At 49.3% G+C, this 27,932-nt stretch overlaps 1 protein-coding gene across 1 annotated transcript in view; it reads left to right on the plus strand.

Moving 5' to 3' along the window:
• SIMC1 (SUMO interacting motifs containing 1) overlaps positions 1-27,932 on the plus strand; it is a 372,068-nt gene that overhangs the window by 261,688 nt on the left and 82,448 nt on the right. The window contains exon 6 of the mRNA XM_086931744.1: positions 8,890-8,997. Coding sequence (XP_086787870.1) covers positions 8,890-8,997 — 108 coding nt within the window. The remainder of the gene's footprint in view (positions 1-8,889; positions 8,998-27,932) is intronic.

Consider the following 27,932-nt stretch of genomic DNA (forward strand, 5'->3'; position numbering starts at 1 on the left):
ATCGATATCATCTTCCACACCTCTCGCAGAGCTCAATGGAGAAAAACCTTCCTCACCCTACTCACTGTCTCCACCACCAGGAAATCCGTGCATGGCTTAACCCTCTCCATCACACCATCCCAACTCTTCCTAGGCAGAACCACCATTACGATCTACAATAACGGGATTGTCCTAATTCAATCCACAAACAGGAACTTGGAACTACTAGACAACCTGTTCCCCACTTTCAAAGAAAACCTCTCCAACCATCGGACTTCCACTCACATCCCCTCCAGTAACATCACCCCGGACTTCACAGCCCCCACCGACAACTCTTCTAACCTAGCTCAGCACCAGAACGACATGCACATCACCACCACACCAGTCGATCACCCACCAGCTGTAACCACCCCACACTCAGCGTTCACAGACACAATTAGCTCCCCATCTTACACCAGCCGCCCCCACACCTCCGTCCCGGGGACCCCCATCCATAACACCCCCACTCCTCCTCTCCCCCCTGATATCACAGACCCTGCCCACAACCCCCTAACCTAGCTCAGCGCCAGAACGACACACATAGCGACAATTCCCACACTCTGTCCCCCCCTTCTCTCAGCCCCCACTCCCACACGCTAACTAACCATGCAGACCACATCACCTCTACTATCTTAACTCCCCCTACCCATGACAGGACCATCTCCAACCCTAGCTCCCCCCCCCACTCTCAGCCCTCACTACCCTTCAGGCTCCCCCATCACCACCATCATACACTCCACCTCCACCCCGCTCTCTCCGCCTACCACGAATTCCCTCCTCTACGCCACCAACCTCCTCCGTACTCCATCCACTCTCATCGCCCCCTTACCCCCCCCCCTCCTCCCTAACACCAACCCGTACGATGACATCACGGCACCCTGCATGAACACCAACCCTCCACCCCATCCGCACGATAAGTCCCAGGTCAGCCACCCACCCATGACTTCCACCCCCAGCACAAACACTTATCCCACGCTGGACAAGATTATGGCCTCCCTCCTACAACTCAAAGAAGAAATTCACACCATCAAAGAACACATGCACACCATAAAAGAGCTACTCACCACACCCCCTAGACTCACCTCACTCACCACCACCCCCCCTCTCAACTTGCTCTCCTCCCGTCCTGACGACGAGCCTAAGCTACGTCCCTCACACAGGACCGCGATCCATGCCCACAATCGCAACAACCGCACCCACCGTTCTCACTGGACCGCGATCCCTGCCCACAATCGCAACAACCGCCCCCGTCGCACATGCAACCCTCTTTCAGATCTCGGCACTCTCTCCCTCCGCCGCTCCTACGACCCTGCACCCCTAAACCTCACAACCACCTCTACCTCGCACCACCCCATTCCCACATTACTCTCAAATCCTCTTAGACCCTACACTCTAAACAACAGAATATCCGTCCCGAATAACCTTAGAAAAGTCCCCCTCTCTCTAGTTCCCTCTTCCTCTCCCGACACACCCCGTCTCAAATGCACTCTCCTAAACTGCGGATCGGCTTCTAAACACTCCTCCGCCATCGCTGATCTCATACTAAGATTGGACCTTGACCTAATCTTCCTAACTGAAACCTGGCTAACCGAATCTTCTACACCTATAATGGACATTCTGGTTCCCCCCCAACTACCACATTATTAGGCTTGACAGGTCTGGCAAGATAGGCGGCGGAATCGCATGCATATACAGGAACAACCTTTCTGTTCTGAAAGTCTCTGCGCCTTCCCTACCCTCTCCAACTTGCTATGAATACATCTGCCTCGATATCATCAGTGATGGCAAACCGATATGCTCTCTTCATGGCATTTACCACCCTCCCAGAGACCACCTCATCTTCGCCCAACAAATGATGGACTTGATTTCAACCAACGCAGGACGACAGCTCACCCAAATATACCTTGGTGACTTCAACCTCCATTGGAACGATCTCAATGATGCGGTGGTAAATAGTCTCAAAAGCTTCCTCAGCGCCCTGGATCTCACACAATTATGCAACAGCCCGACCCACGAGAAAGGTTCTATCCTTGACTTTATCATCGCCAAAGAGGACGCTGCTCAACTTGAGTCTATTCAACCCTGTGACTGGTCAGACCATCATACTGTCACTTTCCACATCAATGAAAAAGTCAAACTCAACCCGGTTCAACCCTCCAGACCTAAAGTCTGGAAAAGAGACCTGAAAAAACTCAACCCAGTCTCCTTACCCCCGAACAGACGCGACATCCTACTCCCGCCCACGGGCGCTACAGATGTACAATCCCTGACTGACCACTATCTCAACGCCATGACCTCAATAATCAATGAGGCTGCTCCTATGCAGCTAAAGAGTCTCCGCTAAAATCTCCAATCCATGGTACGACGGGAGTCTCAATGAAGATAGACGAGCCATGCGAATGGCAGAGCGCACCTGGAGGGCAGCTCCCTCTGCACTGCACCTGAAAACCCTGAAGAAAAAGAGAAACGCCTACTTCAGGAAAATAAAGCGCTCAAAAGCAAACTTCTTCAGCCTCCAGCTCGACCAAGCAAAAAACCGCCCAAGAAAACTGTTTGAGTTAATCAGAACACAAACGAAGGAACAACCCCAACCTCTCAGTACCTTGCACAAAGCACCCTCCTGTGAAGACTTCGCCTCTTTCTTTACCCAAAAAACCGACAACATAAAGAGTGATCTCCGCGCTGACGCAAGACTCCACACCACACTCAACTGTAGAACACCCACTGGACCTAAAAACAATGCTACATGGTCAACCTTTGAAACCTACTCCGAAGAAGAAATAGGCAAACTGCTCAGCACCCTGAAACCTTCCGATCACCTCACGGATCCCCTCCCTGCTAACGCTGTCAAAGATTTCACCCCACTACTCCTTCCACTCTGGACTAAGATTATCAACAGCTCGCTCCAAGAAGGAACCATCCCCGACTCCCTTAAAGTTGGACAAGTCACACCTCTGCTAAAGAAACCTACTGCCGACCCATCTGACCTAAACAACTACCGTCCCATTACCAATATTCCCACTCTCGCCAAATTATTGGAAAAATGCGCTCAACTACAACTGACTAAACACATTGATCTGTTTGATCTCCTCAACCTTCATCAATCAGGCTTCCGAGCAGGTCACAGCACCGAAACTGCTATGACTCACATAATCGACGACGCCCTTCAAATCCTAGATCAAGGGGATACCTGCCTCCTCATCCTTCTTGATCTCTCTTCAGCGTTCGACACTGTTAAACATGAGAAATTACTCGATCTGTTGAACACAAGAATGGGTCTTTCCGGGACTGTTCTCAAGTGGTTCACCTCCTTTCTACACAACAGGTCACAGAAATTCAAGAGTAACAACCTGCTATCCTCTCCAATACCTGTTTCGTTAGGTGTCCCCCAAGGATCCTCCCTTTCACCAACTTTGTTCAACTTAGTTATGGAACCTCTCACCACCTTGCTTCAAGCATCCAATGTACTTTTTCACATGTACGCAGATGGCACTCAACTATATCTCAAATTACAATCCCCCAATGACATCTTACTCCTGATCTCTACGATCAGAAGCACCCAATCCTGGCTTGCTGATAATCATCTCAAACTCAATGCTCTGAAAACAGAATTCCTGCTGATCTCACCTCCAGCGAAGATCTCTACCACTCAAACCTGGCTTAAACAGCTAACTGCACTCAATGTCCAACCCACCATAGTGGATTCAGCGAAATCCCTAGGCATAACTCTCGACTCCAATCTCAACATGCAGCATCATATCAGCAAGGCTACTAAGGGAGCGAACTTCCAAATCAATACCCTAAGGAAACTTAAACCCTTCCTACCAGCCAAAGACTTCCAAACTGCAGTACAAGCACTAGTCATCCCGCGAATTGAATACGGCAGCACCGCCCTCTGCGGTCTCCCGTTAACCACTACTGCACCCCTAAGAGCCTCTCTAAACGCTGCAGCGAGACTCATCACTGGATCAAAAAAGCACTCTCATATCTCCCCTGACCTGAAATCACTAGACTGGTTGCCTTTTGAAGCCAGAATACATCTGAAAATCGCCTGCATGACACACAAGGCTCTACACCTGAGCTCTCCCGGATACCTCACTCAGAAGCTGTCAATCTCTGGCGGCTCTAGAAACACCAGAGGCACAAACAATCTTCTGCTAAAACCTCGAAGATTCCGGAAGGAAAAAACTTATAAACGCTCTTTCTCAGGAATGGCACCCAGGATCTGGAACTCACTCCCTCCTGAAACTAGGCTCATCTCCTCCACTACACTTTTTAAGAAAGAAGTGAAAGCTATTTTTATGGCCAAATACACCTGACCTATGAGCATAGATCTAGAAAGACTCTACACCGACCTGTATTATTATGCTCGATCTCTATGACTATGTATTTCACCTGTATTATTGATGCTACTGACTATCTATGCACACTTTTAACTGTTATATTTATATTATTGATTTGCTGTACTAATTTTGCTCCCTCACGCACCTACCCTTCCCACTTATTATGTTTAAATTCACTCTCTTGTTGGTATTCCCGGCTTTGTAAAGCTCTCTGATATCTGCAAAGATCTTGTTCGCGCTATATAAAACTTTCTAAATAAATAAATATAGAACCAATTTCTGCTATCTGTATTATGGGTTGTGTGAGTGATTTAGAGACAAATAAATAGTCTATGCGTGATTGGAAAAAGTGAGTAGGTGTGAAAAAGGTGTATTCACGAAGTTGTGGGTTGTAGAATCTTCAAGAGTCAACAAGAGACCTATGGGAAATTAAAGTGTTGAAATGCTGGTGCATTGGAGAGGGGATGAAGGTTGACTTGGAGGAACGGTCTATGTATGGGCCAACAACTAAGTTACAATCTCTGCCAAAAATAACATATGATGTAGAAATAGACATCAAAAGAGTGGAAATGTGAGGCCAAAAATTATCATCCGGCTTAGCAGGAGAATATACATTAAACAAGAGAAATAGGAATATTATTAACTCCAAGGGGAACGTCCTTCGTCTTGAGTCCTCAGATAGAAGGGAAATTTAAGTTTCTTGTGACAAAGAATCAATGTCCCATTCTTCCTGCTTATAGCAGGAGAGGAAAATACACTCCCCACCCATTAAGGTTTAAGTTTTAAACCTTCTGGAATAACTAAATGAGATTCTTGTACGAAAACAATATCCAGAAAAGGGGGTGGTGATGAACAGAGTGTCTGAATTAAGCAGACCACTCTTACAACCACGAAAACAATACCCACCTTTAGATTAGCTAAATGGGTAAGAACCCTCTGTCTGGGACAACACCTGGTGGCCCTTGCCCTCGGAAGTCCACCCACCCCTATGGACCATGCTCAGAATCTTGCATCATCCTTGACTCCTCCCTCTCCATGAACCGCCAGATCAACGTGTCACATCCACTAGTTTCAAGTGAATCCCCTCCGACTGCAGACAGTCACCCACACACTCATTACCAGCAGACTGGACTACGGCAACGCCCTCTACGCCAGAATCAACAAAACTCTCCTGCATAGACTCCAGACCATCCAGAACGCTGCTGCCAGACTCGTCCTCTGGACACCGCGCCATGAGCCTGTGACCCAACACCTATGAGGCCTCCACTGGCACCCCGTTGAGAAGAGGGTCACCTTCAAACTCCTCACCCATGCCTACTAATCCTCCACAACATCGGACCCATCGCAGCAAAAAACTGGAACAAGCTCCCTTTGAAAATTAGGCACTTCCCGACCCTGCACATGTTCAGGAAGGACCGCAAGACCTGGCTCTTCGACTGATCTGGAGCCGTCCACCCCACCCCCCCAGCGCCTTTAGACCCCCTCTCTGTGAGCAGCATGCTTCATGCGCCCCTGATTGATTGATTGAATGACGTACCCAAACCTTTGACATTCCAGGAAATGACACGGAGCGTCATTTCTTAAAAATTTTAAGGAAAAGAGAAAGATGCATAAAAATTTACAGCAAATATGAACATAGTAAAAAATCGGCAATAATCAGAATAACCAACAACAAAGCGCTTATATCGATATGAGAAGATATGAAATGGAAGAAAATGTAATGAAAGGAGAGAAGGGAAGTATAGTAAGGGGAGGAAAGGAAGTCAAAAAGGGAGAGAGAAAAAGAGAAAATATATAGAAAAAATAAATATAAAGAACAATGAAACATATCAAAGACTCCCAACATGAATGGAGGATGTTTCAGACGAGACTATACAGTAGAGGGTGGAAACAGGGAGACCGACACCTGGAAAAGGAAAATAAAAGGAAAAAAACAATTAATGAAGCTCTGTCCTGAAATGGAAACAGTGTAAAATTACAGTTGGCATAGGAAAAGTTGGTATTTTCAAGTAGATCTTGCGAACTCCATAGATCCTCTCAGCAATTGTCAAGAAAACGCTGAAGTAAAGTTGGATCTTCGTAGGTCGTTGTTTTATTTTTAGAAGTCACTTTAAAGAGGCGAGGATTGATTAATCCAAATCTGGCATTTAAATCACGTAGCACTGGTCTCATTGCTAGAAAACCTTTTCTTTTCTTTGCTGTGACCTTGGCGTAGTCTTGTGAGAAACAGCTGGGAGCCTTGTCAGGAAATGCGACGTTTAAATTTGACTGTCTGCAAAACTTTCAACAAATCAGTATATTCTAGGAAGTAGAGTATTATGCCCCTTGGTTTACATTTAGATGAATTATGCAGAGAATGACCAAGTCTGTGCGCTGTTTGTATATTCAATGAAGGAGAGTTCAGAAATACCTGTGGAAGAAAAGACTGGAAGACTTCCAATCCTTCAGCTAAACCATAGATTCATAGGTTATTGCGTCTACTACGATTTTCAAGGTTTTCCACTTGTTTCTTTAGTTGGAGGATTTCTGCTTTCATAGGAGGAATCTGCTGTGAAGAGGCTTGTAAAGATTCGACCTGACACTCCACTGAAGTAATCTTGCTTTGAAGAGCCCGTATTTCATCCAGAAGTAACTCCAAGGAAGCTGGTGGAGGAGAAGTGGTTGGCGAAGGAGGGTCTTTTTTGACTTGCTTAGTGGAGGACAGCACTAACGTAGAAGTTGGTTTAGATGCCATTTTGTCACTTAGTTGAGGCGAAAGAGAACTAGAAGTAGGCGCAAACGTAGATGCACTGGGAGACAACTCTGCACTAAGGGACATTGTGGTTGGTGTTGAGTCCTCCATGTCGCTTTGTAATACTGAAAAGGGGTTAGAGGTAGGTACAGCAGTAGACTTAGGATGTAGAGTAGAAGTAGACGATGAAGCAGTGCCTCGACCAGATTTAATCCTCCCCATAGACATGTATATTCAAACAACAAAGTGCAGTTTGTGCGATGACATACAGAGAAAAGGACGCAAAAGAACGGTATGAGGAATAGATATCACCAATTGAAATTCCAAAAGTCTTCTGTGCTGCTATTAATTGCTCCAGTGACGTAGTACAACCAGCTGAGATTCCAGCAATTCTAATGTAAGAGTTAGCTGTTGCAGTAAGATACCGACAAGGAACGTTTTAAAAATATGAAACCTGCGACCTTAGAGGAAATTATATTCAGAGGATATGTATTAAGAGACTTGTAGAACATCCTGGTATACTTTGCCCTTCATAAAATGACAGTTTGTGAGGAGCCGGTCCTGTGAGGAAAACGCTCTGAAGTAAACAAAATGGCAGGCGCTGTCCAGTCATGGAACGCGCCGCAGGTTTGATAAAAACGGTGAAAAAGCCAGCTTACCGCGCTTAACAAAAGCCATCTTTAGATGCAGGAATGTTTCAGCCAGCAAGTCCTGTGCTCAAAACAGGCATCAAAAAGCTTCCACCGGACAGGTAATGTACAATCCTCTGATTGCGACGCGGAGCGGCGTCAACCAGCCGCCATCTTAATCGGCCTCAAACCACGCCCCCCCCCCCCCCCCCCCTGAAAAATTCAAATATGATTGGCAGAATTTGTGAGTTTTCAGCTAGTACTTTCGATGGCCAAGTCCTAAACAGCTGAAACGCAAGCACAGAGTTGCTATTGTGAGTAGTACAACATATAAAAGGTGTGCTGGGTATCCCACAGATGAATAAAGAGTATTCTATTGTGTGTGGATTCAGGGAAAATACCTATGAAGGTGTAAGTAGGATTACAGGTAAGTTTTCCACCTTAGTTATTTCTGTTCAGAACACCTAGCTGAATTTCCAGCATCCGAGAAGCATTCCTATTGGTTGCTGTTGAAAAACAGTTCAGCCTTTCTTTCTTTCAAGGTAAAGGATGATACCTTTTAAGATTGCACCATTGAACACTGAGTAGGATATTGCCATTCTTCACTATATGGATTAACCTCTCAAAGTGGAACACAAAAGTGCTTCAGTATTCTGGTCAGCACTGCAAGCAGTGCCACAAACGACTGTCCTTTTTTGCTCGAACTAGTATAAACTTAAAACTGTAAAAATAAACCAGCCATAAAAATAGAAGTGGAGTAGATTTTTCACTGATGTTTTGCTCAAAATTCATCAGAGGTCCTTCTTCAGCAAATACGATGATGGGCATTTGTCATTGTTTCTTGCGTTTGGGTTTCCAGACACAGTGGGTATACAAAGCTTATTAATCTGTGAATAATGTTTGGGAACTGAAGAAAGTTTAGTCTGAACTCTATAAATATTTGTAATTCTGTTCAGAGGTGTAGGGCATCAGAAGCGCACAAAGTGCCACATTATTATAATTGTTCATTTAAATTTAATTTCTAGAATCTTATTTCATTTTGGTTTTCATTTCACCTTCTTACATTATTATTTACATTCCATCACTGACTCATAACCACACGTTATATTAGTCTTTAGAGTTTGACTACTGCTCATTGTTCCTCTAATGTCTCCTGTTCTATGGGTAGGGATGTGATCCGATGGCTCATTGATGCAGTGAAGTGCTGTTCCATTGAAGAAGACTGCAAGAACAATCCACCACTGTCGCCCGACAACACCAGGAACAAGGAGCAGATGTGAGAATTGTTCTATCTGCATTGTTTGGAAGGCTGTATTTCTTGTTCTTTTGTTAACCCATGTGACTTTGCATGTAAGGGTTCCATGAGGTTAGAATCTGTATGTATGTGCGCATGTCTGCCTGTGCACGCACATTCATGGGGGAAGCAGCATTTGCTGAACACTGCATGTGTGTTAAATATGCATGCTGTTTTCCAGTGCTTTTTGCCTTCCAACACTTGTGGTCAGTTATTAAATGTACCCAGGATAACATCAGCATTATTGTTAGCCTCAACAGAATGCTGAATGTCTGGTCCGTTGCCCTTTTGCCAAACCCCCTTATTTCCAATGACTGTGGAGCATATCCTGACTTCTGTAAACCCATCCCATTTAGTAACATTTTTTGTAAATTCCTTAAAGTGCAGTGTGGGGCCTACTTTTGTGGCTCCATTCACACTAGAGTTTGTATTGTGTATGGAGTTGCAAAGTTGCCTATATATTCGAACATAACAATTCAGTGAGTGAATCTTATGCAAGTTTTCGGTAAGATTGTTCTCTTTTCTCTTCTGCAGTTCTATTTTATGGTATACCAGGCTTAATATGCATAAGTATATAGCTAGTGAGAAGGCTCCTACGTAATTAGGTTTAGTAGTAGCTTTTTTAAATCTGACATTTGTACAGGATTTGTACATTGAAGGGAAAACACTGTTTGAAGTGTAATAACCTGGATTTGTGTCTGTTCTTGTCTATGGCCTCCGGTGTGCCCATCACCACTGTCACGCTTAGGTTCTCTTGGGATTTATTTCCTTTGATCTCAGTCTACAGAACCAACTAAACACGTCACTGTTGTCATATTGCTTCCTTTTGGTGATCTCTAAAGCCTTGGAATGTATTCATGGGAAAACAGCAACACCAAAAAGATAAGATCATATAAGCTGAAATACTCCATGAGTGGGCCTTCATTGATCATTGTGAGAAAGTGGATGGAGTTCACTGTGAGAAAGTGACATCTTTCTTGCATTGGTATGCCCCCACTTTTTGCTGAACTGCTGGTGTGCTTAGACTGAGTGTGCCCTGAGCTCCTGCCAACCAGGTGCCCAGGGCCTGTGTTCCTTCACTAAAACTGTGTTGAAACTAAAACCCAATTGGCATCTCTGGCCACCTGTCGGCCCCTAGTAGATGGTACCAAGGTAATGGTGACCAGAGAAGACCCCTAAGGGCTGCAGCACTTATTGTGCCACCCATTGGGGCCCTGTACCCTGACACCCACACACTGCCTTTGCAGGCTGAGTGTATAAGTCCAGAACTAAACAAAGAGTCGACATGGCACACCTCCGTGTGTGCCAATGCCAGGTGCATGAGCCCTGTGCCCCTACAGTACCCAGGGCCATTCCTGGGCACTGTAAGTGCAGTAATGCCATTAAGAGTATATGGTGCTAGGAGGTTGTCATTACGAATTCCACAGCACCATAATGGATACATTAAAGACTGACCAGTTTGATATCAAACTTCTCAGCACATTAATCCCGCACTGATGCCAGTGTGGTATTTAATGTAAAATGCACCAGAGGGCATCTTGGAGATGCCATCTGAAAGCCTAACCTACAATCCACGTCTGGTCTGTGCTGCCACACAGCAGACATGGGTGGAGAGCCCCCCGCTCTCCTGGGCCTGCAACAATGCACATCCTAGGCGAGGTGCTAGGTCTCCTCCCCCAGGATGGGCAGTGGGAAGCTTCAAAGGTCTGCCGCCTTTGTGAGCTTCTCCAGACCACTTGCTGTACTCCGCAACTGGGCCCCACCAATTTTGACCCCCATTCTGGTGGGAAGACTGGTGGGAAACCCTACGTCAGGAAGGGTGGGGGGCTGCCAGCCTGTGCCAACCCCACCCCTCAGGTGGGAGAGGCGAGGTGAAGCACGACCCCGGGCTCCCGCCATCTTGAAGATGGGGAGCCCTGCCCAATCACAGCTAGGCCCCTGCCCCCCTCCCGCAGAAGAGGAGCAGACCAGGGGGTGTACCCATCCCAGGACAGGGACCTATTGGTCCCTGCCCTTGCCCTACCTGTAACACCCCCAAATTCAGTATTAAGGGGAACCCTGAACCTTCCTTCCTAAGATCCAGATAAGAAAACAAGAAAGATCAAGAAGACCTGCCGTGCAGCTGCTAATAGGACGACACCAACTGATGTGGCCCCAGCCCTACTGGCCTGTCGACCCTGGAACCTCCCCCTGCTAAATCCCGGCGACTCCTGCGGACAGCCCCCTTGGAAAACTCGGAGGACCTGCCTGCCTTGACCCTCTCAAAGACTGGTACTCCACTGAGCAGAGGCTCTGCTCCAACAATCATACCTCTGGTGCCAGCCAGGAACCGCGAATCCAGTCCACTCTGCACCCGCCGAGCCCGGCCCGTGCCGAGTGACCCAAGACCACGAGGACGTCCCCCCGAGGACTGGGACCCGAAGTCCAGTGCCCAAAGACCCTCCTCGACACCCAAAGACACCCCTGCACCAGGCGCCGCACGGCCCCCTGTGCCCTCCTTTGGGGTACTTACCTCTTCTCCAAGAACTCAACTTACCTCTCGAAGTGGTGGTCGCACCTGAAGAATCTCTGTCCCCGAGCCTGCAGCCTTTGTTCACTTTGTAACTTTCCCATTGGATAACATTGAGCTCCCGACGGCTCAAAAGCACCCTGCACCCAGCCGCCCGAGTGCTGCTGGAAGTGCAACTACTACCCTACTCTACTTCCCCACTTGCCCTGAGTAAGTGACCAGGAGCTCAGCTCCCACAGCCGCGTGGCTTGCCTGCTTGCAGCCACCAACCAAAGGCCCCCTACCCTCCATTAGATTGCATTGGGCCTACTCTCTGCAGCCGGCTGCCCCTGTGCCGCTGAGGGTGTAACAACTGTACTTTTCCGACCCTGGAAGACCCCTGAGTCTATGCCCAGAACCTTAACCTCACCAATCGAGGACTCACCGAAAGCCAATAACTCTTTCCTTCCATAGGCTAACATTGACTGATTTTTCCCTGAAATTTCTTCTAAGTGTGGAGTTTTGAAACTTTAAAATATTCCTCTAAAATCAGCCGAATAACGATTTCCGAAATACTCACCTGGGATAGAAGAAGAAGCCACTGCTGTACTTTCTAGTTCAGTACTGAACTGCAAAAGTAATCTTAACTGTACTTAACCAGTTACCTGCATTTTCTTCCATAGGAAACCATTGACTGTTTTTTCTCCGAAATTTCTTCGAAGTGTCGATTTTTGCAAATTACAAATATTCTTTAAAAATCGTACCAATTACTGAAATGCAAATACTTGCCTGTCTTAGGTAGAGGTCCCAGTGCTGAACCTAGGAGTCAAACACTGGATTACAAAAGTAACGAGAACCTACTTTACCTGTGACTTGAATTTCCTTCTATATGATAACATTGCTAGTTTTTCTCTGAAGCGTTTCTAAGTGTCAACTTTGAAAATACATTTATATTCTTTAAAATTACAACTGTAACCAAAACGCTTTTACTTTACGGTTTACAGCTTTGGTCCCGGTACTGAATCCAGGATCCAGTCCTGTGGTTAGAAAAGTAATCCTGAAAGTAATCAACTGCATTTATGTAGAAAATCCCATTGAGCTCAATGTTAAATTGTGTTTAGAATTGTGTTGCCTATTGCTAGCCCAGTAACTATTGTACTTACCAAGTCTATTGCCTTTCTGCAAAGCAATTACCTAAAGTCACTCATATTGAGAAAGGTATATTTTGATAAATGTTGGTTCTAAAATAAAACAACTATATCTTTTGATATACAAACAATTGGCCTAGAGTTCAGTTCTTGAGTGTGGGAAACCTTTTGCTGACTGTGTACAACAAATGCTTTACACTGTCCTCTGATACTGCCTTACTGCTCGACCAAGCTACCACTTTAGAGACTAAGGTCAGATCTGACTTTAACCTCTGGGGATTGGGGACTCTATACACACTGTACCTGACTTTGGTCCATATATATAGAGCCACTTTCTTTAATTCACCACAAATAATAATGCCACTATTCTTGTTAGGTTTAGTAAAGGTTTCTGTGGCCTAAACTTGAGCTCAGCCATTTGTAGCTATGACACAACTGTCTTAACTTAAATAAATCTGTAAAGCATTTAGAATTACCAAAACGGTTGAATTGTATTATATTGGCACTTGTATAGCGCATGGCTACCCGGAGGCATAACAGCGCTGTGGACGTCGCTAGGGGCGCTGATCTCTTAAGGGAAAAGCCAGGTCTTTAGTTGTTTCCAGAACTTTAGGTGGTTCGGTTCCCTCCGTAGATGTAACAGGAGGGCATTCCAGAGTTTGGAGGAGTCGAACGAAAAAAGCCTTCAGCCACTTCTTGCCTTCTTGATCCTGGGGACCATAGCAAGGTGGAGTTCGTTTGAGCGGAGTTTCCTATTTGTGCTGTAGGGGCGGATCATATCATTTGTGATTACGGGACTGCCTCCATTCAGCGCCTTGTGGGTTATGCAGAGAGCCTTGAAAGTTATTCTCTCCTGTACTGGAAGCCAGTGGAGAGAGTGTAGTGCAGGTCTGGCTGAGCACCGGTTAGGGGTGTCAGTGAGCATCCTCGCGACGCAATTCTGTACGATCTGCAGTTTTAGAATCACCTCCTTTGGGGTGCCGAAATAAAGAGCGTCTCCATAATCCGATCTGGACAAAATCAGGGCCTGAATCACTAGTCTTTTTGCTATCGGAGGGAGGAGGAGGAGGATTTTATGGATAATTCTCAATAGACCATAACATAAAGCCCCCGTCTTTCTCGCCTGTGCTTTAAAGGTGAGATTGTGGTCAAACCAGATTCTGAGGCTTTTGATCTGTTTTGGGGATTGGTCCCGGACCCATGGAGGACGTTCACAAATTTTTGGGGAATGCACTTAATGAGTTACCAAGGATCGTGAGCTCTGTTTTCTCCCCGTTCAGTTTTAGAGGGGAGACTCATCCATTTTACGACTTCTTGCAGGCAGGGAGACCATTGGTCTGTTGGCTGGGGTGGCTCAGAGCTACAACCAACTGTGCGTCATCTGCTTATGTTACCATATGGATCCCAAAAGGGGGGGGGCGTGGCTTGGGCGCCGATGGCGATGGTCGCCTGAGAGCTCGGCTCCGGGACTGAGCCCGGAATTATCCTGAACATCGGAGGCTGAGGGGCACCCCAGACCCCGCATTCGGTTGAGTGAGGCGACGACACCCTCCCGAAGGCCCTGGTGGAGTTTGGACGGAGGTGGCTTTTGAAGAAATGCCGAAGTTTGCGAAGTGGCGGAGTGCGACCCAATATGGCGCCCGGACCCCTTTGTCCCCTTGATCGAACCTACGGAGTTGAGGAGGTCTCGCGGGTGTCGCCCGGCACCCGGCTTCACCAGCCTCAGTTGTTTTAGACATTGGACATTGGTTGGTTCGGACCCTCTACAGCGGGACCATACTTGTTTAGACGACCGGGCGGGTGCCCACGCGTTGGAGGGCACCGGGCACGGGTGCACTCAGTTCTAGGCAGTGGTCGGCACCGCGACTCCGCAACTAGCTTCGAGTTCCTGGCCACCCCAACTACATGGATGGCGCGACGCTCGGGCGCCACAGGACAACCGGGGGAGTTGGTGGCCCTCCCCCCGGAGCTATAGTGGGTGAACGGGCCTGCCCGACTCGGAGACGGGTGTCTCCGCCCCCTTATCGGTGCCCTCGGACGCCGTGGCGGTGGCGTGAGCCGAAACGGCGGAGTCTCCACAGGCTCTGGAGAAGGAGATCGCCCATTCCGGACTGGAGGGCGAAACCCCGGGACAGTCGTGCTGGACACTTGCACACGGAGGCGACTACTCCGGGACCTTTGCGGAGAGCCCCTGGCAGCATGGGGAAACCTAAAGGAGCCAAGGGATCCAGCCAGGCCACCTCGGACTCTGAGGCCCAGGACAAGGAGGAACATGGAGATCCTAAAAGACCTGGTGGCGCACCACTCCAGCAACAATTCGACCGTGTACTGGAAGCCATAGAGGCAACTCGGTCGGCCCTACAACAGGACATTGCCCAGGTGGCGACTGGCCTGGGCCTCCTTAGGGCAGACCACGGTAAACTCTCGGACCGGGTCAAGGAGGTGGAGAGCACGGTGAAGACTATCGAACCGGCGCAGAGAACCCTGGCTGCGACGATAAAGGATGCCATGTCCCGAATCGAGACCCTCGAACGGAGGGCGGAGGATGCGGAGGGCCGGAACAGGAGGAATAACATTCGGGTAGTGGGCCTGCCGGAAAAGGTTGAGGAGGGCGATATGGTGCGCTACCTGGAGACCTGGCTCCGAGACACGGTGGTCCCGGAGGGCCTGTCCTCCTTTTACACTCTGGAACGGGCCCACAGAGTTCCAGCGCGGCCCCCACAGCAGGGACGAGCCCCGAGGCCGGTGGTGGCGCGGTTGCTACATTTCCGGGACAGAGACCTGATCCTAAATGCCGCCAGACACAATGGCCCGTTCCAGGTTGCAAACAGCCAGGTGAATATCTTCCCTGACTATACCTACGAGACGCAGCGCAAGCGGTTCTCCTTCCTGGCGGTTAAGCGTGAACTCAGGAGTGAGGGCATCCAATATTCACTCCTATTTCCCGCGAGGCTCCGAGTAATTGTCGACGACAAAACCCAGTTCTTCGACACCCCGGAGGAGGCCTGTGACTGGCTCGAACTGTACCGAACAGGGAAGGATGGTTACAACGCCTCGACCCATCAGGCGGAGGAGCCGGAACAAAGGAGGCGATCTAAAAGGGTCAGGAACCGCCGCGGCCGCACAGGAGGACCCTCGACAGCGGAGACATCGTCTGAGCGGAGGGGAGTGCTGGAAGTTCTGTCAGAACTGTCGGGAGCAAGGGGCGAAGACGTCGAAGAGGAGGAGGAAAACCCGGGTGCTCGGGGGGCACCATCGGACTCGGAAGACTCAGTGGCAGACAGTACCCACACACCGGTGATCACGCCGAAATCGGTGGAGGACCTTTTGGACGGACAAGGGTAATGGGATAGGTTGCCTTGTTTTGGGTGGGGGCCCGGCAGGGGGGAGGCGGCTGCCGTTCTTTATTGCTGACAATGGTTGAGGGAGGGCTGGGAGGCTTCTACTCTTGCCCCGAAAGATTTTGACACGGGGGGGCTTATTATAGTCCTGGTAGCCTGGGCGACGAGGGCCCACTGCCTCCGCTCAGCCCGCACCTGGCCCATAAGGCCTTCCTACGGTGGCGACCGTAGGACTAGTGGGGTTTTTGGGGTTGTTCTCCGTAGAAGTTTGGATGGGATCTAGATGGCGCAGTTTGGGTCCTGTTCTGGGGTGGTTGGGAGGGGGTTTTGTTGGTTTTTGGGGGGTATGGTTCTGGTTGGGGAAAATGGCCGCCGACAGCGCTGGGAGGATTGATGTTTTTTCTTTGTGGGGACCCGGACGGGGGGACTGTGCAAGAACACTTTGGGACAATGGCTGATGTTGCTAACTTGAAATGTATTACTTGGAACGTGAGGGGGCTTCACACTATGTCTAGGCGTCACAAGGTCCACGCTTATTTAGTGCGTAGGGGAGTGCAAATGGCGCTGCTGCAGGAAACGCATCTGAACAAGGCGGAAGGGGCGGCGCTTCAGCGTAGGTGGCGAGGGCAGGTCTTCTCCACGGCGTACTCTGCTTATGCCAGGGGGGCGCTAATATGGATCAGGGCAGGAGTCCCCTTCCAGGTCACGAGGACAGTGTTGGACCCAGAGGGGCGCTTCGTGGCCATATCAGGCACGCTGGGAGGGAGGGACTTGAATGTTTGCTGTGTGTATGCCCCTAATGTGGACCAGACTGCCTTCCTTTCCGGGTTATCGGGCTCGTTGGCCCACTTTTTCACCGGTCCCCTCCTGCTGGGGGGAGACTTTAACTCCGTGGTAGATGTAGACATAGACCGCTCGCATCCCCCGCTCCCCGACTCCCCGGTCCGGCGGACGGCTAAGGGCCGTCACGATTGGCAGACCCGCTGGGGTTTGACGGACATATGGAGGGCGCAACATCCCGCATCTAGAGATTATTCGTACTTTTCGAGCCTTCATGAGCTGCATGTCAGACTGGACGGCTTTCTTGGTTCGTCCGAATTAGTCTCGGCAGCGGTCCGATCGGAGTATTTATCGCGGACCATTTCGGACCATAACCCCCTCCTGCTGGACATTCGCTGGTTCCCTGGGACGCCAGCGGTACCCACCTGGAAGATGCGCCCCGAGATCCTCGAGGACAGTGTCTTCAAGGCAGACCTAGGGGAGAGAATCACGGATTATTTTGCATCCAACGGCGGTTCCGCGAGTACTAGGGCGTTCGAATGGGACGCTTTCAAGGTGGTGGTGAGGGGGTACTGTATCTCTAAGAGGGTGGGCATGCGGCGTGTTATCCTGGCTGATTTGGACGCAGCGGACCGAACGCTCCGCGCGCTCGAAATTAGCCGACCCGGACGCCCGGAATTGCAGACACAAACGGTAGAGGCGAGGGAGAAGGTGGCGGTGGAGGTCGAACGGCTCCGCTGTTTCGATTATAAGGCCTACACGGTCCGATCTATAGCGGAGGGCGACAGGTCGAGCGCGTTGCTGGCGTGGTTGGCCAACCCTACGCGCCAGTCCCAAACGACGACTAGGATGCGTAGGGCGGATGGGACCGAGGTGTGCACCCAACCGGAGATTCTTACTTGCTTCCGGCATTATTATGAATGTTTATACCGCAGTCGCTCCGCGCGTGACCCAGACCGGCTCGATACCTATCTTCGCCCGCTGGAACTCCGCACAGTGGAACAAGAAGTGGCAGACACCCTGGGATCTGACATAGACTTGGGGGAGATCCGCGGGGCCATCAAACGGATGGCGAGGAATAAGACCCCGGGCCTAGATGGCCTGCCGGTGGAGTTCTATGCAGCTTATGCTGACCTTCTGGCCCCTCGTTTATTGGTGGTCTACAAGGAGGCGAAGAGGCTGGGTCGCCTCCCCGGCTCGATGTGTGAGGCGTTGGTGGTTCCTCTCCTCAAGCCGGGCCGAGACTCGGCTGACCCGGGGTCCTACCGTCCCCTCTCAATGCTGACGGTGGACTACAAAATATTGAGCAGCATCTTGGCCTCGAGGCTGCTAGGACATATGGGCTCCCTAGTACACGAGGACCAAGCCGGTTTCATCCCACGGCGAAATACGACCATGAACATCCGAAGGTTGTTTCGCTTGCTTGGGGAACCATTCGTGGATGCCCCGTCCCCGGTAGTTTTGTCGGTGGACCTGGAGAAGGCGTTTGATAGCCTGGAGTGGGACTACTTAAGCGCGGTATTGCGGAAATTCGGCCTCGGGGAGGGATTTCTCAAATGGACGGCAGTTCTTTACGCTTCTGCTTCAGCCAGGGTTAGATCGGGCCCTCTGATTTCATCGCGATATCCGGTGGAGCGTGGCACGAGGCAAGGGTGTTCCTTATCCCCGCTTCTTTTTGCACTAGCGGTGGAGCCACTAGCGATGCATCTTCGCTCGGGAGCCCACTATACGGGCTTATGGACAGCAGCGGGCCCGCATTACGTCTCGCTCTATGCGGACGACCTGTTGCTCTTCCTGGAGGACCCGGTCGACGCATTACGGGGAGCGGAATTAGCGCTAACGGAGTTCGGTGAAGTCTCAGGCCTACGAGTGAACTGGTCTAAGACCTGCCTCTTCCCGATGCGTAGGGGTGTCCCCGCTCCGGCGCTATGTAGGGAGATCAGATGGGAACCCGACTGCTTTAAATACCTTGGGGTATTTGTGTACCACGACCAGCCCGACCTCCTAGACGGAAACATTGCCCGTTGCATACGAGCACTCCGAGGCAGCATGGATTTTTGGGCCACGCTCCCGCTCTCCGTGGCGGGACGCATTGCCCTGCTCAAAATGGTGGCGCTCCCCCGACTGTTGTATTACTTTCGGACTTTGCCGATCTGGGTCCCTCCGGCTACGTTTCGCCGCTTGCGTTCTATGGTGGTCGGGTTCCTTTGGGGCACGGGCCGGCGGCGGGTGGCCCTCACTACCCTGATGAGGCCGAAGGACGAAGGGGGGCTCGCTGTGCCGGACTTTGAGAAGTACTACTTGGCGGCGCAGCTCCAGACATACACCCAGGAGATAGCCAGGGAGTTCAGAGGCCCGGAAGACGGTAGAGGGACGGGTATGGCCAGGCATGTCCTCTCCTTTATCGCGCTGCGACAGCGTTTAGTCCTTCGGGACCTGTCGATGGAGGAACGGACTATCCGACTCTGTTGGAATCGAGCCCATAACAGAGGTCACCTGCGGACCCCATATGCACCTGAAATACCATTGGGGATGCTGACGGCCCTCCCCCACGGAGGAGATTGGTCGCGACTGGCGGACTGGGAGGAATCGGGTTTACAGCTCGTCGGGGACTTGTATGAGGACGGAGTGCTCCTGTCCTTCCAGGATCTCATTGACCGCTTTGGGATCCCCCGGGGCGACTTTCTGCTGCACTCGGCCATTGTGCGAGTGATCCAGGCGTACTGGCAAAACGGACTAGAGGAGCCTCAGTTGTCCCAGGTGTGCCAGTATGTAATGATGTCGGCGGGCACGGTGAAGGCGGTCACATGCCTCTACGGCAGGTTGATTACTGAAGGGTTGGTCCCTCTCACCACACTGAAGTTCCGCTGGGAAGAGGACATCGGTAGGGAGATCCCGGAGACGACCTGGTCCCAGCTGGTGAGGCGAGCATGGAAGGGTACACGTAGCGCCCGTTTCCAGCTGGTCCACTACTATGTTCTCCATAGGGCGTACCTGACCCCGGTTAAGATCAGGCGTTATTTTGCCACAGCCTCGGCGGAATGCCCTAGGTGCCCGGCTCAGGAGGCGGACCTCCTACACATGCTATGGGCCTGTCCCGGATTGACGTCCTACTGGCAGGAGGTGGCGGCGACTTTAGAAGAGGTGACGGGGAGGCACTTATCGTTCGATGCGGCGGTAGGGCTACTGCACTGGTTCCCCCATACCCCCCGGAATAAAATCACCAGTAAATTTATAGACCTGGGGCTCCTACTGGCTAAGCGAGAGGTGACCAGGAACTGGAAGGCACGTGCTGGTCCTACGGGCAGCAGATGGCACGGTGAACTTTTGAAATGGGCGGCGGGTGAGAGCGCGCTGCGATATCAGTTGGCTTGGAGGCATAGCAATGAGAAGGCGCAGGAGGCCGCGTTAGAATGGGAAACGTTGGTGCAGGCCCTCAGGGATTATTGTACCCCCAGCGACTCCGAAAGCGAAGAAGCAACTAGACCCGAGTCCCGTTAGATACTAGCATTAACGGCACTATCACCTTCCCCGAGGGTCAAGCAGTGGATCCTACAGTGATAAAACTCCCTGGCGCTGATGGTGGGGGGGGGGGGGGGAGGGGGGAGTTTCACAATGACTTGTAGTTTGAGGGGGGGGGGTATCTTTTTGGGGGTTGGGGTTTGTTTAGAAAAGCAGATGACGGACAGTGTGCTATCCGGACCAGCTCCAGCATCCTACTGACCCCAGATACATTCGCTGTCCAACCCCAGGAATATGGGCCGCTTGGCTGTATAGCAATGCTATGGAAGGGGGTCGGTGGGCTATATCTTGTAAGAGTTGGCTATAATATGATGCTGGTCGTTACTGTATTGTTGTACTAATTCCTGCAATAAAAATATATTTAAAAAAAAAAAAAAATGGATCCCAAAAGGGGCACCACTTCAGCCAATGGGGCCATGTAGGCATTAAAAAGAGTGGGACTCAGTAAGGAGCCCTGTGGGACTCCGCACTGTTATGGCAAGGGCTGTGAGTTGGTATTACCCTCGAAGACCTGAAAGGATTCCCCTTCTAAATAGGACTGCAGCCATAATAGGGCTGTTCCCGTCACTCCAGCTCTCCTGAGGCGGTGAATCAGGACACAGTAATTAACTGTGTCAAAAGCTGCACTCAGGTCGAAGTTGAAACCGCAACATGATAAAAATTCCACTGTAATTTATTAAAATAGAGAATATTACAATATACAAAATCACACATTTCCTGGGTGCCCTTATGCAGGCAATCCCACAGTGCCCCCTCTACCTAACAACAAGATGGCAGAAACATTTTTCCCTCGTGCAAAGCTCTTGTGCCCAGTGTAGAGGTGCGTTCAGGGAAATGAACAAACCCTCCCTAGTAGTAACTCAAAACCGTTTCTGTGGGCAGCTCATCTCCCACTGGGAGTGGTGCCTGGCTGGATAGGAAGACAAAAGGGAGGCAGGCCCAGCTGAGAGCTAAATCTACTAATGACCGAGTAGGCACACTTTGAAGTTAATTAAGTTCTCTTCCAGTGGATCCTCATCAGTATAAGGGTTGAATAGACCCACCCACGCACAGGAATCCCCGTATTTTTATACATATATATATATCTAACTTTGTGCAACTGTAGAGCACATCTATGCTTGGATCCTATAAAGTAAGGCTAAAAATGGCCAAATTTAATTCATTTAATTTTATGGATAAATTATTTTTCATTGCTTTTACAGAAAGCAAAAAGTCATGTACTAGGTACACAGTTCTGTCGCCTACAACCCGGAGGCCGGTGACTCATAAACTTGGTGTGACAAGAAAACCTGGACCCAACTAACCTCTGCCCACTGTTTCCTAATCTCTTGAACTTTCAGAAAGTAAATATCAGTCACCACAATATTTCTCACATGGCCCCAATCATGTATCCCCCCAGGCCTGTACCTCGATCCTTTGTCCTTTGTCGTTGCGGTGTCTGGGGCATGTGAAATCCGATCTAGCAATTTGAGATATTTGGGGCAGTTCAATTCATTAAATTCTGCTGATTAGAGGTTTATGAAGGGAGCCTACAATACTCAATAGGTGCCCAGCTTAAGCTCCGTTCCAAGCGTCGGCTTCTCCGTGCCCAGAATGAACCATAGTTTGTGTAGCCATGTTGTGTGTTCCAGAATCCTGTTGGTGCCCCATGAGGGAGAGAATAGCCTGATGTGCTTCTCCTAAACCAAGAGACATCTGTCAGCCTCACATGGATTTCAGGGAATATATCCAAGGGTTGGATAGACCCAGCAGGGTATACGCAGGGCAGCCTGGGATGTGTGTCAAAGGCTTTGTGAATATCGTTCAGCACTTTTCCTCAGTACCGGACCAGCTTTGAGCAGTCCCATAGTAAGTGTAATAGGTAACTCATGTTCGCACAGCCCCTCAAGCATTCGCAAATCCATTCCAGGTTCTATTTCTGGACCAAACCAGGCATCCAGTACCAATATGAAACAATGTTAAAATCAGTCTCAGTGCTAGATGTGCTGTGTTCTGTGTTTTACACAGTAGTGAATGTCTTCTCATTCCTTAGGTGTGGATGTGTGTGTGTGGACCCTTTGTGCGAATGACTCCATTTAGGGAGCGTAGAGGGGACAATGGGCACCCCTGACGCGTTCCTCTTTGTATGGGGAATAATTCCAAAGAGACCCAATTCAATCTCACCCTGTCCCGTGAAGAACTTTAGATACTCTGGCCCCAGTGGCAAAATCTGGCCCCAAAGCCGAAATGTTTCAGGGTAGCAATTAAGCTACCCAGGCCTGGGGATTTTAGTGGTTTCCGCCAGGCTATGGCAATCGCTTCTTCCAGTATGATTGACTCCTCTAGCTTCCCTGCCTGTGCTGATTCTTGTTATTGGGCCTTCTGGAAGTATGTAGGGATGGCGTCACTGTTTACTTTCTGGCCCAAATACTGAGACTGGTAAAAATTCCAGAAGACTGCAGTTATTGGTCTGTTTTCCGTGACCTATGGACCCCTCCTCCAACCCTGATCACTCCTTTGTTACCTTGCTATATTTTAGAACACCGGCAGTGTGCCAGTAAGCTTCCGCATTTGTTACCCCTGTGTGAAATTTGTGCTTAAGGCGAAGCTGGGCGTATTCTGCCCTTTCCAGGTTTTAAACTGTGCACATTCCTTATTCAGCTCACACCACACCCTTTGGGTACTTGGGCATTTATGGATGGTCACCAATTCCTTTATTGCATTTTCTAATTGTCTGTTTTTCTCTCCTTAGTCTGTTATTTCGGGCTGACAAGGCTATCAGCTCCCCTCAGACTATTGTTTTAGCGATTCTCATGTCTTTATGTAAATAGTTCAGTGTTTATGGTGTTGATATTGCTGGTTTCTTAGATGAGGCTCTCTCATAGCCTACAGGTATTGGGGGCCTATTGTATCCTGTCCCCCAGCATAGCCAATTTGACAAGGGCATTGTCGTACAGTGACCTGGGTTTGATGCCCACCTCCTTGACCACGGTCTAAATAGTTGGGGGTGCACAGAAAATAGTGTATGAGTGCATTGGTTTTGAACACCAAGGAGTAAAATGTGTAGTCCCAGTCACTGGGGTGGGTGCGTCGCCATAGATCTTTCAGGATGCAGTCTAGCAGACACTGACGACTTTGCAGAGAATTTCCCAGTCTGACCGAACTGTAGGACTGATCGGTCTAATTTGTTGTTAATCACTAAATTCAAGTTGCCATCCACCAGAACAGCTGCGCCCAGGGACTGCAGGGTTTCTGACTGGGCCTCCTTAATAAAATGTTCCTGTTGCTCCTTTGGAGCATATATAGAACCTATTGTGACCAAAAGAGATCTCAATTGTATGCAATATGCTTTGATTTGAGTACTTTTCCCTGTCACTTTCCCCTGAAGTCCCTGGAAAGAAGTAGGTCTTCCCCTTTTTTAACCACCCCGGAGGAAAGGATTTCGGGGGAGCCATGAAATTTCATCCTCACTTCGTCTTTTGGTACAAGGAGAAACCATATTGCGGCACGCTAGCCGGATGATTTAGGCCTCTGACATTGAGGCGAAGTACTTTGAATTCCATGAAACAACAAAGCACACAACAGCTGACCTAGGTCAAGCACTTCAATTCCACTAGTTTCATGTATCAACAAGCGAGTGCGACAACTCCCTGCATCCGCCGTTGAAAGATGCCAATTTGGTAAGAAAGTCCACAAGAAAGGAAGGTGCACTCCTGATAGAAGTCAGACAGGGAACACACTTGTTCAAAAAGGTTCTTTTTATTTAAAGTTGCTTGATTAAAACAGGCACACAGCCAACGTGTTTTGTTCCCTAGTGCCTCGGGAACTTCGTCTGGGCTTGCTAGGAATATCCGGTAATTTCAAGTAAAGACCACTCTTAATTGAAGGTCGTCTGAACAGGTGCTGCTGCTGTCCTCTCCCCATAATAAGGCCTAGAGGGATTCTAGGAATGCATGTGTAACTGGGGCCGTTTCCTGCTTTGTCGGTGGGGTGTATTGAGACACAGGATCCTTTTTAGAGTAGGCATCAGTGGGGAGCTTTAGCATGTCATGCAAGTTATGATCTTTCTTGCTTTTGGAAGTAGTCATCTGGATAGTAGGGTGAGTCCTTCAATCCACAGGGTGTGATGACCACATGCCCAGATACTCTATGCCGGTCAGGATTATAAGGTGGTCGTTTGAGGGCATTTGGTGGTTTATCCTGCTTGCATTCACAGGCTGCATGTACTGGTCTGCTGTTGATGAGGTGGCGGCAAAAAACGAGAGGCTGACTTTATTGTAACTCCCGAGGATGCTGGGCACACAGCCTCCATGTGTGACCTGGCGGTGATGTATTGGTGAGTGCTCCAAAAGACAGTGGTTGGTGGCTTGCTTTGACCTCTCACCTCTGAAAACACTTGCATGCGTTGACTCCCAGTGCAGTTGTATGTGGGACGATTGCACCTCAGCAAGTGTCCTGTCTGTACTATGGGTGTGCTGAGAGCCCTCTTGTGGTAGGCTCCAGCTGTACCTCCTGCAGTACCCATTCATTTCATGCCACCATGTTGATGCTCCACAGGCAGCAGGCAAGTTGAGTAGGGGAGTTCTTGTCTGTTGTGGGGTTGGGGGTGGGTGTTCTTGATATCGTGTTTAGCACTTACTGATTTACCAAGCAGCGGGCTGCAGCCGCCATTCAAGTTTCTATGCCACCTCCGGGCCCCTGCATCCAGTCTTCCCCACGAGACCACCAGCCTTTTGTTTCATTATACACTCTTTTTTTCTGCAGTTCCAGGGAGCACTGTCTGGTGGGGGGGCCCCCACACCCCTCTATGACCCAGCTCGGAGGCGCTGATGCTTCTCCGGTCAGTGGGCGGCACACAGAAGAGAGCACAGACATGCCGAGCTCGAAGTGGGTTTTGCAGCGCTCCGCTGCAGCCCTTACTGAGCTACAGCTACCATCAGCTGGGTGCCTCTCTGGGAACTCTGTATTTAGACACCCACACCAGGCTGTCCGAACCAGTGCACTGCCTGAACACTGCTGCGTGGCAGTCGTGGATGCTACGTGGATGCTACATGGCCCTTTTCCCAGACATTCTGGGCCTCCTTTCCCTGCTATTGTCACCGTTTGTGCGATCCAGGGAATGGAGGAGCGTGCTGGACATCTCATGCTGCCACCATCTTGGCTACACACCCCATCCATTTATTTCATTTAAAAAAAGAAGCCAAATATATCAAATATTGTCACTCCCAAAGATCTACAAGTCCAAAACTGCCTCATCACTCCATATCTACAACTAGATCTAGGAGAACTTCAAAAAGCAGGTGACCATCCAGAGGTTCCTGAAGATCAAGTGGGATATCACGATCTTGACACATTGCAAAATGTATGGCTGCTGTCGAAGCTCAAGCTAAGGAAACAAAATGTCTTTGTCTATCCTTACCTAGACATTGAAACATTTTCAAACCTGCCTCAAAACATTAGCCAAAGTGAGTGTTCTAGTAAACCTCAGGAAATCTACAACCTACTCAGTGAAAACAAAACAATACCTTGGAGCAGTACTTGATACAAAGCCCACAAAAGCATATCCTTCGGACGAGAGGTTATCATCAATCCATCTTAAGTGGCACAATCTCTTGCACAATCTACACTCCGCTGCCCAACAGATTTCATCTGTACTGAGTTTGATGGCCTCTTGCATTTTTCTATTACAACATGCAATCTTCACATGAGGCCATTAAAGCAATAACCAGAGGACCAGTGAAATCCATTCTCGGCCCACTGGGAAAAGAAACAGAATATCTTGCAGTTTGCAATCCAGTCTGTTCCATGGTGGAAACAGCCAAAGAATCTACTGAAAAGTATATTGTTCCATCAAGATCTTTGCAGGAATCATCCAACAAATGGGTCCCAATTGTGGTGCAACAGTTAATACCTATAACGTCTCGCGTGTCCTCCCATCATACCAATTACTCCCTCACAGCTTCACAAAGAATATCGATGCCTTCTAGAGGTAGAAGTGTAGTGCAAACCCTTCTACAAAAAAGGCCATTGAACAACTTCTGTTGCAACACCAGGGAAAAGAGGCCTGCTCCCTCTACTTTCTTATTCCCAAGAAGGATGTCTCCCTCAATCCAATACTCCACCTTGGGTCCCAAAACTGGTATAGCCTGACGGAATATTTTGACACGGCAGCCCTTCCGGAGGTCATCCCTCTGCCTCAACAAGGCAAATTTATGGCAGCATTGGATCAAAAAGATGCTTATTTCCATAGCCCCATCCATCCAGCTACCCGTGCTTTATGGTATTTGGTTGTCATTACTAGTTCAAAGATCTACCTTTCGGCATCACTACCGCTTCAATGGTCTTCACCCAGTGTCAAGCGGTGGTCGCCAGACACTTAAGACATGAAGGCATCTGCATCTTCCCCTTTGTAGATGGTTGGTTTATCAAGCGCTCAAACAAGCGTCAATCCCTGGGCCATACACGTACTGCTAATCCTCTCCTTCACAGCCTGAGATTTAACATCAACATCACTAAATCACATTGGGTCCTCTCCAGGTGCAGACCTTCCTTGGGTCAACCGTAAACTCTGTTTCAAGCGAAGCCTGCCCCAGCCAACAAAGTGCTACACTTTCCAGCAGCTCTTCCCTCTTTTTCACCTGAAACGTCCTCCCTCAGCAAGAACAGTAATGCGTCTTCTGGGCATGGGGCCTCCTGCTTTACCATAGTACTCCATGCCAGACAACACATGGGCCCACTTCAACAGTGCCTTGCAGCACAATGGTCTGAAGCGGAGGGTCATATGGAGTATCTATTGGTGGGGAAGACCAGTGTTTATCGATCTTTTTGGCTGACCATCTGTTGCTCGGCTGGCCTAGTCAAGACACTATACCCCAGGTGACCATTACCAATCACATGAAAGTACAGGTGTTGTGGACCCTGCAACAACAGGGATACCAAATCAACTAACTGAAGCTCTAAGCAGTCCAGCTCACCTTCAAAGCCTTCCTCCTACAAATTCAGGACAAGCTAGTCTTGATCCAAACAGGCAACTTATACGCCATGTACTACCTACAGAAGCAAGGTAGGAATCCATTCACTCCACCTTTTCTTATTATCCAAATTTGGCTTTGGACCCTCCACCACCATATCCACCTGATGGCGTAGTATCTCTGGGGTGGACAACAACCTAGCTGATCTTCTCGGCAGGACCCACCAAAAAGTCCACAAATAGGAACTCAATCCTGTAGTTCTCCACTGTTACTTCTGTCATTGTGGGACTCTTCTGAGAAACCAATTTGCCACTTGCAAAAACTCAAAATGCCAAAGCTTCGCAGTCAGGTACCCACAGCCACAGTCCATGGGGAATTCACTATGGTCGAATTGATCAGGGATATTTGCCTATGCTTTTCTACCTCTCCCACTCCTTTCACTAATGGTGCGCAAGATTCAGCAAACATCCTAAACTCTCATCCTTGTAACCCCCACCAAGGCCAGACAGCCTTGGTACTCCGCTCTACTCGAAATGCCGATCAACTCCCAAGAGAAGCTCCCCAACATGCCAGACTTTCTCACCAGAAACCAACAACAGATCAGATATCCAGACCTCAAACAGCTCGACTAACGATTTGGCACAGTCATAGAATTTGGTCATCTACACATCCCAAACGAGTGCTTGAA

The sequence above is a fragment of the Lissotriton vulgaris genome, chromosome 7 (genome assembly GCF_964263255.1).
Source record: "Lissotriton vulgaris chromosome 7, aLisVul1.2, whole genome shotgun sequence".
In the NCBI taxonomy this organism is placed as follows: Eukaryota; Metazoa; Chordata; class Amphibia; order Caudata; family Salamandridae; genus Lissotriton; species Lissotriton vulgaris.